This window comes from Cucumis melo, chromosome 8 (genome assembly GCF_025177605.1).
Source record: "Cucumis melo cultivar AY chromosome 8, USDA_Cmelo_AY_1.0, whole genome shotgun sequence".
Taxonomy (NCBI): Eukaryota; Viridiplantae; Streptophyta; class Magnoliopsida; order Cucurbitales; family Cucurbitaceae; genus Cucumis; species Cucumis melo.
In genome coordinates, this window is record NC_066864.1 from 30,592,128 (window position 1) to 30,605,228 (window position 13,101).

Here is a 13,101-nt window from a genome sequence, read left to right on the forward strand (position 1 = left end):
GGTCTCTCTAAGTTAACTTTGTTTTTTTGTTCCATCCTCCATTTATCTGATGTTAGTCTTAGTTCCATGGCGATTTAAATATAACAAAAATTATTTTTTAGTATAACTTAGATAATGGTATTATCATTTGTTGGGGCTTGAATTTTGATGAGACAACCATGGTAAATTTGTTTGTACAGAGTGAGCGAGAATCTTACTAATTAAAAAAGTGATATTACACATCGAATGAATGTCACGACCATTATGATACTTAAGTAAATAATAAAGAAGTATTAAACAAAAAAACACCCACGTTTTACTTACTTTTTAAGGAAGGTTGTCTACTTGTTTATAAGTTCAATGTGCAAATGTTATTGGGATTAAGTTTGAAAATCTTTTATATAAGGCTTTTTACAATTTTTTGGGTCAAGCAAGTGAGTGGGAAATTTGTTAGGCTAGATCTTGATCCCGAGGAGTTTGTAATGGGGGGTATGAATCACTCTTTCCTTTTTGTTGGTCTATGCTATGTGATTAAGATAGTTTTTTTTTTGGTTGATTTATCAGGCTCTTGAAATTCCGATCCATTCTTTTGATTTTTTGTTGGTCCAAATGCAATGCGGAAGAACAAAAGTTTCCAAGCTAACTTATTGAGCTTATACTCATGTCTTCCTAACAACGTTAAACTAATCTCACTTTAACCTTAATTTTTCACGTGTTGTTTTAGGTTATAGCTATCATTATTTAAATAACTTTGTCCATTCATCTAAAAGTAGTCATAACAACATTAAATTGAGCTCACTTTAACCTTAACTTCAAGGTCTACAATATAAATGCTAACTATATGTGATAGGCACTTTGATAACAAATATTGTCGACCTTAATCTAACAAATAATAGTGTTATTTACACTAAAAAATGTAGGTTTAAATACTAATTTGGTATATAAACTTTGTATCTAGTTCTTTTTCGATCCATAAACTCTTAAAAATGTTTTTTTTCTACGCACTTTTAAAAATATGTATTTTGCTTATTGCCGTTATGATTTTGTTAACTAACGAAATGTTGAAATGATGATATGACTTTTATATGGTGGATGACTAAGTTGTTGAATAAGATGATCAAATCCATGATTTTAATTTTTAATTAGAGCCCATATGGTAAATTTATAAGAGAATTAAAAAAAAATTGTCACCATTTCGAAGCAAGGTCATTCTAATTATTTTAGTTGCACTTATTTTATATTTATTATTCTACCTTATATCAGATGTTAGCAAACCAATATGTCTTTTATATTTTGTTTATTTTATTTTAATTTACTTAAAAGATTTCAATTAAAAAGATATATATATTAAAGGGTGTCACGGACAAAGAAGGGACGTAATAGATTTAATTTTGTAAGAAAAAAGAGAACCGAATTAGTTTTTAGGTGATAAATGAGGTTGTTATATTTCTATGTTGCATGATATTTATAGAATATATTAGTAAGATTTTTTTACAGATTAAATATAGAAATTAAAACAAATATTTTAAAAAATTTAGATCAATAGGAGATGAAGGAAATAAGATTTTTAACCAAAATTATATATAGCAAAAAACCAATGTCTTATTTTTTAAAAAGTCCATTCTTAATTTCTTATAAAATCTCAAATTAGCACCATTCGTTTTCAACACGCGCGCGTGGAAAATCCCGCTAAAATTCGCAGAGGATCTTCGTAACTAACGAAACCCTAAATTATAAACCAAATCCTTACAGCGTTTGCCAATTCTCTTGGACGAGATCGGCGACTTCCACCACAACAGTTCCCATGGCGGCCTTGATCCGCTACTCGAAATCCTCTGCGGTTTCGTCTCTTTCATCCACTTCCCTCCTCAGGAGATGCTTCTCTTCAACTGTTTCATCTGAGCTCACCTCTCCTTCAGCCGCTTCCCCTTCGCCTTTCACTCTTAGCCACAATCTTCCCCGGAAAGATCCCAAGGATCGCAACGTTCAATGGATCTTTCTTGGATGTCCCGGTGTCGGCAAGGGCACCTATGCTAGTCGTCTCTGTAACCTTCTCGGTATCCCTCACATCGCCACCGGCGATCTCGTCCGCGAAGAGCTCGCATCCTCTTCTCCACTTTCTCGCCAGGTAGTTTCTTTCACTGGAAATGTAATGTTTCTGGATTGGGTTTTAGCTCCTATTTGGGTCTGTCTTTGATATCGAGACTTATTAAGTCGGCACTGCGTTAATTTACCTTTCTTATTTATGTATTTTTTTTCACCTCGATCGATACAGCTTTCGGAGATTGTTAATCAGGGCAAATTGGTATCGGATGAGATCATAATCAACTTGTTGTCCAAGAGACTTCAAGCTGGTGAGGCGAAAGGTGAATCTGGATTTATCCTCGATGGTTTCCCTCGGACAATTAGACAAGCAGTGAGTATACTGTGGTAAACATGGAAAGTGTTAAACTTTTTATGTTTCCAACCCCATTTTCATTTATTGACACAAAAGAACGATAAGATTGACAAAGTAACTCAACAGCAATTGGCATGGCTGGCTATAAGAATATCATTTGGCGCCTCTGGGATTCAAGCTCCTTAGATTGGTTTTAGTTTCATAGTCTTGAACTTAACCTTCTGTGAAAAAGATTAGTGTAGCATTTTAATACTGTCAAACTAATTTTTCTTAATGATCGTTTTAATAACTACGAGGTTGGGATCTGTGTTTCTCCCTACTGTCTCTTACCCATTCTACACTAAATTTAATTTTTCATTATGCATATATCATTTTACCGGCTGATCTTTACAGGCCACATCTTAGATTCAGGTTTCTTTGCTTGGATTTTAGGAAATTCTGGAAGAGGTGATTGATATAGACATGGTGGTTAACCTAAAGCTTAGAGAAGACGTGTTACTCGAGAAATGCCTTGGGAGAAGAATCTGTGGTCAGTGTGGAAAAAACTTCAATATTGCCTCCATTAATGTGAAGGGGGAAAATGGAAATCCTGGAATGAGCATGCCTCCACTGCTTCCCCCCACACATTGCATGACCAAACTAATTACTCGGGCAGATGATACAGAAGCAGTTGTAAAAGAACGTCTTAGAGTTTATTATGAAAAGGTGACTTGCAGTTTTCTTTCATTGTGAATAGCAGATATCAATATTCAACGGATGAAAATAAAACATTTTCAGAAGTCCGGCATTGCCATTTATACTTCGAACTTTACGCTTCACTTTCCATGATGTTCATCTTTTGATCGTATTCCCTTAAATTCATGGTTTCTTGTTTACTTATTTTATTTATTTGTCTGTGGTATTAGAGTCAACCTGTTGAGGAGTTCTACCGCAGTAGAGGGAAATTGTTGGAATTCAACCTACCAGGTGGTATTGCAGAGTCTTGGCCAAAGCTACTGCAAGTTCTTAACCTTGATGATTTTGAGGAGAAACTATCTGCAGCAGCGTAAACTATAGCGCTGCAAATGATTGGTTAGTTGATTATTTTCAAACATACACGACAGGCACAAACAATTTTGCAGAACAATAAAAAAAACTATAAATTAAACAAACTCAGAGGTTTAAAATTCTTTTTCTTTCTAAATTGTTATGTTGTTCAATCTGTTCCCCATTTGGGAGGGGAAATACTTCATTTTTTTTTGGTTGAGTAAATTCGCTGCAAACAGGGATTTGCAACAGCATTGAGTATCAATCTCTAGGAGGAATAATGTTATTGAATTCTTGTAACTTACTATTCATTATTCAAAATCTGTTCCATCTGAAGATTTTTATGAAGTTCTGACCCTTGGTAGGAAAGTAACAACCAGACTTTCAGTAAAAAATTTCCCACATTTGACCGATTTGTGTTATCTATTTTTGTTTATGCTTCTTTCTGGTTGCAGGTAATATCTTAAACCATCATTTGATCAATTGGTGGGTCTTTTTGTAACCATCCTTGTTCCCTGGTACCTTTCCTTGGTGGATTTTTCTTTTTTTTTTGGAAAATTATCATAGTTGAAATCTCTATTCCTCAATCTAAAAAAAACTAATTAAGAGGTCAATTCAATCCCAGGGTGACCACTGTGTTGGCAAAAATCCCTTGCGGACCTGTCCCAATCAGGGTGGAGAATCCCTGGTTGGGTCAAACTATTTACACTCCATATAAATCGTTAATGATTTAAAATTTTTTAAACTATTAAGAAATTTTAAAATGTTTTCTTTATTATTATTTTAAATATCAAGATCTAATTATTTTAATTTTGAAAAGTTTTTAAAAAGGACAAGAAAACTGGAAACTTTTTTCCAGCGTGCCCCAATCCTTGAATGGGGATTCCCAACTCGACCCCCCAAAATGGGAAATGGGGCATAGATGGGGATGGGGAATGCTCTAGCTCTGTTGACTATCCTAGTGGTCACCTACCTAGAAATTAATTTTCTACAAATTTCCTTGTGCATAAGTTGGTCCGGACACTTACGGATATCTACAATTTCAGGTCTAGAATATATGTGGGAACATGATTTTCTTGTCTTCTTAAAAAATCTGTTTCATTTTCTTTTACATCTCTCTCACAAAGGGTTGATTTCTTGTAAAATATTGTTAGAGGCAGGATCGGGTGTTCACTGTTATCTTTGGTTTGGCTACCCAACCGCAACCCAAACCTAAACTCCAAGCCCTAAATATTTCGTTCTATATTTCATGACATGAACAGTTGGGTTTGATTTTGGTTTCGGTTATCAAATTCGAAATCAAAACAAACTGAAAATTTTGGTTTCATTATAATTTTAACTGAACCGAATATGGATTTGGTTAAGTTTGGTTTGGTTTGCTAGGGTGTTTTGATGCAGGTGAGTGATATGTTCTTCCTCGTTTTGACGGGGCCTGGTTTGGTTGTGTTGGGAACGCCCAGGAAAGGGTTGGGTTCTTTGTCTTGTTGATGCAAACAAAACACGTTAAAACTAACTTATTGGCAATCAAGATGAAGTGGATATGGTTATCTAGCTCAGGGAGAGTAGAATAATTTGCAGCTGGCCGAGCTGGTTGGCTCTAGTGTTTGCCAAACAGTAAGTTTACACAGCTGCAGACATTGAATATAAGGGCGCACAATACCAGCTCTTAACCACTATAGTTTTGTGGTTTAAGATAGTATGTGCTCCATACTTTGTAAGCTCAACATACTGCACATCAAACACAACAATGGAAATTTAAATTTATTTATTACAATGTCAGTGTATATGCATCAATATATTTTGTGTAATATTGCTTTGTGTTCTATGGTTCGTGTTTTAATCAAATTGCATCAGTTTGATTCTTGAATTATTGGTAACTGAAATAAGTTAGGCCGCTGTAGAACTTGTTTGGTTTTGAGTTTTTGAAAACGAGGCTTTGTTTTCTCTCGGTTTTTGGGATAGTTTGCATCTTTCATGACTATAAAAGGTGTTGAACTTAGTCAAATTTAAAGAACAAGAACAAGTTCTTAGAAACTTTTCAAGTTTCTTGAAATTGGCCCGTTTGTTTGAAATGTCGATAAAAGGATAGCTGACAACAAATGAAATTTAGTGGTGAAATGGTTGTTTATGGACTTAGTCTAGATGAATGCCATTTAGGGTTACTTTCATTTGATTTCTTTTTCAATTAGTTCGAAATAACTATTGCAAAATTTATCTTCAATGAAAATCTCATCAAAGTGTTTAGAAAAGAGTGGTACTGTATTATTATCTTTTATTCACACTTTTTTTTTTTGGTTCACATTAATTCTTTTATTTAAACAAGTTTCATGGATGTATGTAAGTTATGCCTTATCAATTTATAATGATAGTGGGTCGTACTAAAGTTTAGGGATATACATTAAATTATTTATTAATTATGCAAATAATTCTATGATACACATTCAAGGAGAAAATTGAGAATATTAATATAATATTGGATATTTATGAAACTTTGTTTTCCATTATCATCATGATTTTGAGTCAAGGGAAGCTTCTAATTGAGATATTGTTAAAATATTTTTTTAAAGAAAAAACATATTTTTTAAAAAAATTATTATTATTTTGTTTTACATTTTTAATTGCACATGTCAATGTGGTGCTCTATGGGTAATGTTTCTTTTCCCTCTAAGAATCTAAAATGGTAATGGGAAAATAAGGATATGCTGTGTTAAAGTGAAGGAAATATGTGAAGTGTTCCACTGTTTAAAGTATTTTGAGTGCCATTTAATTGGATTGGATACTCAATTTGTAAGACTCAAGACAACAGCAAAATGAACACGTCTTTCTTCCATTTAAACATAGTTCAATCGATAATGAAACTTTAAATCTTTAAATCCTATCTCTGCATGTGGTCCAGTTAAGTAAATAAAGAAAAACAAAGAAAAGTACTTTGAGTGTCTTTTGGACTTTACTTAACCCCTTCAATTTTTCAATCAATGTACTCTTTTTGCCGAGTAATTAAGAGATGCATAAAAATACATTTTTGGTTTTCTGTTTTTTTTTTTTTTTTTTTTGGGATTTAACTCAAATAGTCTAATTTAGTCTACGATTTTACACAATTGACTTAATTTGTCTATATATTATACTAAGGTTCTAATTAGGCTAATATTTTACGAAAAGTCTGGTCCAAATTACTACACTACCCATATTAAATGATTTACGAATTAAAAATAAAATAAGTGATATGTTAATGATGTGAAAATGGAGGATTTTTGAAACACGTAAGGAAAGAGTAACGAACAATTGCGAAATCCATTATACTCTCCTTCGTACGTTGAAATTTTTCTTCAACTGATCTTTAGGGTTTTGAAAATGGAAGACGAAACGGTGGCGGAATCGAGATGGAAGACCAAACGGTTGTGAAAATGGACGAGATTTTGAAATCAGATGGCTATGGGACGTCGTTTTCGTACTTGGACACGCTTTTGATTTTAAAATCGATGGGCGTGGCGGCGGAGGGAATTCGTCGACGACGGACAGGGAATTGGTGACACTTTGTTCAGAGTTTCCGGCGATTGAGGATTTCCGACGATGGAAGAAAGATCTGGTTGTGTAATAAATTTCCGGTAGCAAAAAAAAAATATAATGATGGTTGAGGACTTTCGGTGGTGAAGAAATTACATAGGGAATAAATATCCTGCAAAACTGTACATTTTGATGTATGTACGTACATTGTCAATATGACGGGGTATATATTTATATAAACAGGGAGTACATGTAGCTACTGCAACAGAAATTGAAAATCTAACGTACAGTATATTGAGTATATATTGACATATGATTATATTGTTAAATAAACTAACCGGATATATGTGAAATGGAATGAAATTGTGAAATAAAAAAATGCCGAAAAAGCTCTTAGACAAATCCGGCTGTGAAATTTCTTTTTCAGTCAACGACGATTTCTGACGTGACCGAAAGATCCGCCTGTGTAATAAAATTAGAACTGAAAAAAAAAATGATAGTTGAGGTCATTCGGAGGTGGAAGAAAAATTATGGAAGAATTGATATAGATGAACAATTTTTGACTGAGGAAAAAAATCTTATGAGTAGTGAAAAAAGAAAAATTAAAAGAAAATATATCTTTTTTAAAAATATTTCCATAATAAATGGGAAACGTTTTGACTAATATAATTAAATTTATATTTATTTAAAATACAAATAAAAAAAATATAATGTATACAATTATGATTACAATAATGTAATTAAGGAAATAAATAATAATTAAATTAGAAAATAATATATATTAAATGATAATCATAAAGACAAAATAGTCCTAAAAGAGAGAATTTCTGTTTACGTAGAAAACTGAGAATTTATGGTAATTATAAAATTTCGTTGTTAAATTAGACATTTTCTCTAAATATTTCTATTTTTATTTTTAGAAACTTACATGTTTGATGATCATTGTTTTTAAAATCTGAAAAATGTTATTGAAAATGAGGCTAAAATTTAAAAACGGTAAAAAGTGGTTTCTCTTGTTCGGTTTATATTTTATTTAAAATTGTTTTCTTGATGTAACAGGGTGTGGATTTGGCTAGTTGGTGAACACTCCTCAATTCATACATTCTTGTTTTTGTTTTTCTTTGTTTATTTTATATTTTAAGATTTACTACATTTATTTCTCTTGTGGACGAAATCAATTACAATTGTACATCATATAAATTTTGTAAATTGGGATATTCGTTTATGATTATTTTAATAATTTTGTAACCGCAACGTTTACATAGTAATAGAGAATTTAAGTTTATATCGGCGATTAATATTGTAAATCAAATTTTAGCAAAATATGAATGATTAAGTACAATTAATTTTATTATTCTGGTTAATTTTATATTGAGACTTATGTGTATTTGATTATACAAAGATGGATAATTAATTTTCTAATTTAATGAATGTTATGTATACTATTTTTAGGTAACTGTACAAAATACTAAAATGGACAAAATATTTGTATAGGAGAAATATGTCTTTTAATGTTTTTTCTATCAAAGGTAAATAATTTGATTCTTTTATTTTTATTTTTAAAACTCATTTGTTTATTTTATATAATTAAGTGGAAATTTATTGTAAATGAAAATAATTAAGTGGAAATTTATTGTAAATGAAAATAATTAAGTGGAAATTTATTGTAAATAAATTTTTTATTTATTTTATAAATATTTTGATTAATTTTGATATATTAAAAATGTCTTAAATTAAATTATATTTAAACTATAAAATACGAGAAAAATTAAGAAAAAATACAAAAAACTAGAAAGAAGTTTATGTTCTTTCTTTTTTTTTTTTTTTTTTCCCAAGAAATATGAAATATGAATGATTGTCATATATGTTTCTTATTCTATGAAAATAAAATAAAATATTAAACATTAAAAAGAACTTTTATCAAGCGGGGCCTTAGGTTAGACACAAGTATTACTCAAACTTGCCCTTTGAATTGTTGTACTGTATTTTCAATTAAAAATTTCTCTCTCATTGTGTGATGACGCAGTGTCGTAAATTTGTTTGGTTCATATCCTCCCTTGTGTATAAGATTATGTATTTTTATGATATCATGTGACATTATTTCTACAATCTATGTTACATATCTAATAAAAGGCAAAATGCTTGAGTACCAGGTTCTTGGAAGTGTCAATGAAGGCTTTAGAAATGTCTATTATCATAAGTAATTTGATATTTTCTCTAAATTTCAACTACCTCACTAAGTATCATCCAACAAACTATCGCTAACAAAACTTTAGCCTTCATCAACCTACGTGAAATTGTTATATGTTAAAACATCAAAAACTAAAATATTTACTCATTAAACGACCACGAACAAAGTTGAAAGTTGAAACTATTAGATAGTACATATGCGTTATCTATCTGAAAACTAATTAACAAAAAAGGAATAGATTATCTAATCCTTTAAGAAGCTACGAGACTCTCGTTTTTTTTTTAAATACAATTGAGATTATCAATATGATTTATAAAGCGCACAACTCTTTTGAATTCACCAATTTTGATCTATCGAACCAAACGCTCATTTAGATTTCATAAATTATAATACCGTATTAGATAATAGATGTTACATCTTAAAACTACATGACAAATAAATGTATGTATAACTCTTCCGATGTTACCTCGAGTTTCAAATATGTAATTCTCAATTTAAAAAAAAAAAAAAAAAAAAACTACCACAGCACAATTTCTAAAAAAAAAAAATATTTATTTACTAAATCTTTTACTTTCACCAGAAGTATGTTGGAAAATGGGATCGGATGATGAGAGATCGACACGTGTAATTCTATCAACGTCAAAGAGGAATATCAGGCGCTAGATTGACGGTGATGATGGAACGTGGCGCGTCTTTATTGGATACTAATACTAAATATTTTTTATATTTGTCAGATAAAACTAATAAGGACAACGTGTCGGAAACTTTAAATTACCCTCTCTCTCTCACACAAAATTATATATATTTTTTAAATAGAAAAGGAAAACGACGTCTCAAATTCCAGTATGATTGGTTATATCCTGCTACCGGCCGCAACCTATCAAAACTCTCAAGGTATTCATTTTGTGATATTTTTACCTGATCACGTGCGACTACAAATGACGGACCAATCAAGCAACACTTTCGATTGCTCTCCACCTGACAGTCTGGTGCCAGCCAACTTTAACGCCGTTAACCTTTTCAACTATTAAAAAAAAAACATTTAAACTTATTTTCCTCTTTAATCTGTTCTATGTTTTTTTTGTTATAAAAAAAATACATTTTTGTTTCTGAGTTTTTTGTTTAATTTCTATTTAGGATCTACGTTTTAAAATATTACCTATTTAGCCTTTCATGAGTTTGATTTTGATTGTGTCCGTAAGTTCTGTAATGTTACATTTTGACTATTGACCTTTTATATCAATGTTTTAAAGTGAGCATTTCAAAAAAATTGAAATCCATGGTTTAAAAATCTAATTTTATGGACCTAGTTTGAAAAAAAAAAACTAAAATCTTGAATGTAAAACTGTATTGTAATAGAACTAAATTGAAATCAAAATTAAAATTTTAAAACTAAAATATGTAACTTTTTAAAGCCAAAAACTATATTGAAATTAAATAAAAAATGTAAGGACTATAAAAGTTTTTTTTCCCTTTCTTTTCTTTTAGTTGACAAAAGAGTTTTTTTTTTCTATGGTTGTTTTAATATTTAAAATATTTGGCCTTTGTTTTTATAAAGAAAAAAAAGGTAATACTAATAATCTTATAGATTAAAACTCTCGAACATGAATAACAATAATATATATATATATATATATATACACACATGTATGTAAAAATGAAATAAGAATAGTGACATGATAATGAACAATATCTCATGAAGCATTATGTGTTGAAGAAATAGTACGAGGAGCAAGTAAAATGACTTATCACAACTTCAAACATGGTTCAAGGATGTCGTAGAGATTACAAAATATCTACGGTTTGAAGATTGTCAAGAATACTCTTCCAGTCAAAGTGGATCATTTATATACGTAATAATACATAATTTAGACTATTTTTTTTTGTCTCTAAATATATAACCTATGGTTTTTGTTAATAAAAAACACAACTTCTTCCTTTGTTTTCCTGATATACTAAAAAAAGTGTTCAGTTTTTTATTTTATAAATAGTTGAGTTAGGTTGAAGTAATAACTTGAGCCCTATTAAATGTATCCTCTCTCAAGCATTGTTTGGTTCTTGGTTTAATGTGAATTCATAATCGAGTTTCATTTCTTCCGTTTTTAGTTCTTGTAATATTTTCTTCTTCTTATTTTTCGTATGCTTTGTGGTTTTTTATATGATATAGTAAAATATTGATTTATCTTTTATGTCGACATCAAATCTAAAAAAACGTAAAAATATCAACACGTCAAAAGAATTATTACCTAAACGTGATTAAAGCTTTGTGAATGTGCATATAAGTGAGGGGACTATCAATTGTAATATAGTTTTTTTTTGTGAGTGTGAAATTAGAAATAAAGTCATGATATAACAGTCATGCCTCTAACTTAGTCAAATTTGATAAAATTCTTAGTTGTCAAACAAAGATGTAGTGAGTCTAAAATATAGTCATGATGTGGTTATTCATGATTAAACTCTATTGGAGAGACTATGTGTGCTTTAATGGTAAAGAGATTAGTTAGCCTTGATAAGAGTTAAATGAGATGAATGATTATTTAAGGAAGGCATGATGATTCTTCAATTCAAGGGAAGGATCGATTGTCGGGAATGCAACCAAATTTTACATTGGCTAGACAAGAGGACTATCATAGGTAGATAAGTAAAAACAACATTGCCTCTATAAGTGTATCATGATAAGATCTTGTTGAGTGAAACAAAAACAAAACTCAATAGTGTTATGATTAGAGTGAACAAAATCATAATATTGTTTGTAAAGATTATGATTTAATGAATAAACAAAATTTTCTCATTTGAGTAGAAACTAAACTAGGGTTTGAAATGATAAAAGATACTCAATTTATCCCTAAAGTTGATATGATAACAAGCAAATAAAATCATATCCCAAATGCATTGTTTGTGTGGATAGCTCAAATTAATAACAAACATTGATACTTAATTAAGAAAGAGGGCCTACCTAGGTTTTGCACTAATTATTTTCATATACATCTTCTTCTTTTTTCACGACAAAAAAAAAAAAAACCAAAAAAATATGAAAAAAAACATCACATGACACGTTGATTAAATAATTCGATAAGTTATATGTAAAAGTAAATGCACTTCAAGATGTACTTAAATATTTTTCTCAATTATTTTTCAAACAAACACGAGTAATTAGTTGATTTAATTTAGTAAAAATTACAAAAACCACCTCCAAAGCATTATATTAATTACAATTACTCCCCCAACTTCTACAAATGTTAAAATTAGACCTTCAAGCTTAAAATAATTGTAGAAATTGAGGTGAAAAAGGATAAAATTTGAGCTTTATTTCAAGATTATATAGACGTTATAGTTTATACAATTCTATACATATGATTTCATCCAATTTTGACACTTATATGAATTTAATGATTTATTTTCTTTTAAATGGAAAGTTTACTCTACTTGAGAGGTGATTTATGCAATTTACTCTTTAAATTAGTTTAAATGACGTTTTCAGGCCTTTATCCTCTTTCATTAAAAGAATATTTTTCTCCACTTGTTTTGAGACCAACGATATAAAAAGTTGGAAATTCCAACCTTAGTTTTGATTGACGTTATATCTTTTAATGATTTGAATTCTGTTACACTTTGATATGTAATAATTTGATCTCGATATTTATAATTCATAATTACATAGTGGTATGTAAAATCTTAATTAGAATTAAATAGTTTTATTTGTTAGTATACGGAGACAAACTAAACATGTTAATATACCACATAGGCTTATTTGTTATACCTAATAAAAACTGAAAATTTACCTTGGTTAGATTTTATAAGATAAAAACATATAAATAAAATCTTATTAAGAAAATACAAAGACTAAATAATTACATTAAGAGCTTTATTGTTTAATAAAATAATATTTTTTTGAAAAATCATCGTTGAAAATATTTATAAAATATAAGAAAACTTAAATTATATAAATGATAAATCTTCGAACCTTGATTGATGTCTATCAATTTTTATTAGTACATTGATA

At 29.8% G+C, this 13,101-nt stretch overlaps 1 protein-coding gene across 1 annotated transcript; it reads left to right on the top strand.

The window, feature by feature from the left end:
• The first annotated feature begins 1,614 nt into the window (after positions 1-1,614).
• On the top strand, positions 1,615-5,226 carry LOC103489725 (adenylate kinase 1, chloroplastic). Its single transcript, XM_008449013.3, has 4 exons — positions 1,615-2,107; positions 2,255-2,395; positions 2,810-3,082; positions 3,283-5,226. Exons 1-4 carry the CDS (start codon positions 1,784-1,786, stop codon positions 3,424-3,426), a joined length of 882 nt encoding a protein of 293 aa, XP_008447235.2. The 5' UTR covers positions 1,615-1,783; the 3' UTR covers positions 3,427-5,226.
• The last annotated feature ends 7,875 nt before the right edge of the window (positions 5,227-13,101 follow it).

What these genes read in the sequence shown, in the direction of transcription:
- LOC103489725 (XM_008449013.3), top strand. Translation starts at nt 1,784, where the DNA reads ATGGCGGCCTTGATCCGCTACTCGAAATCCTCTGCGGTTTCGTCTCTT. An exon ending in CTCGGACAATTAGACAAGCA is followed by an intron (nt 2,396 to 2,809) that starts GTGAGTATACTG and finishes CTTGGATTTTAG; the next exon opens with GAAATTCTGGAAGAGGTGAT. An exon ending in TTAGAGTTTATTATGAAAAG is followed by an intron (nt 3,083 to 3,282) that starts GTGACTTGCAGT and finishes CTGTGGTATTAG; the next exon opens with AGTCAACCTGTTGAGGAGTT.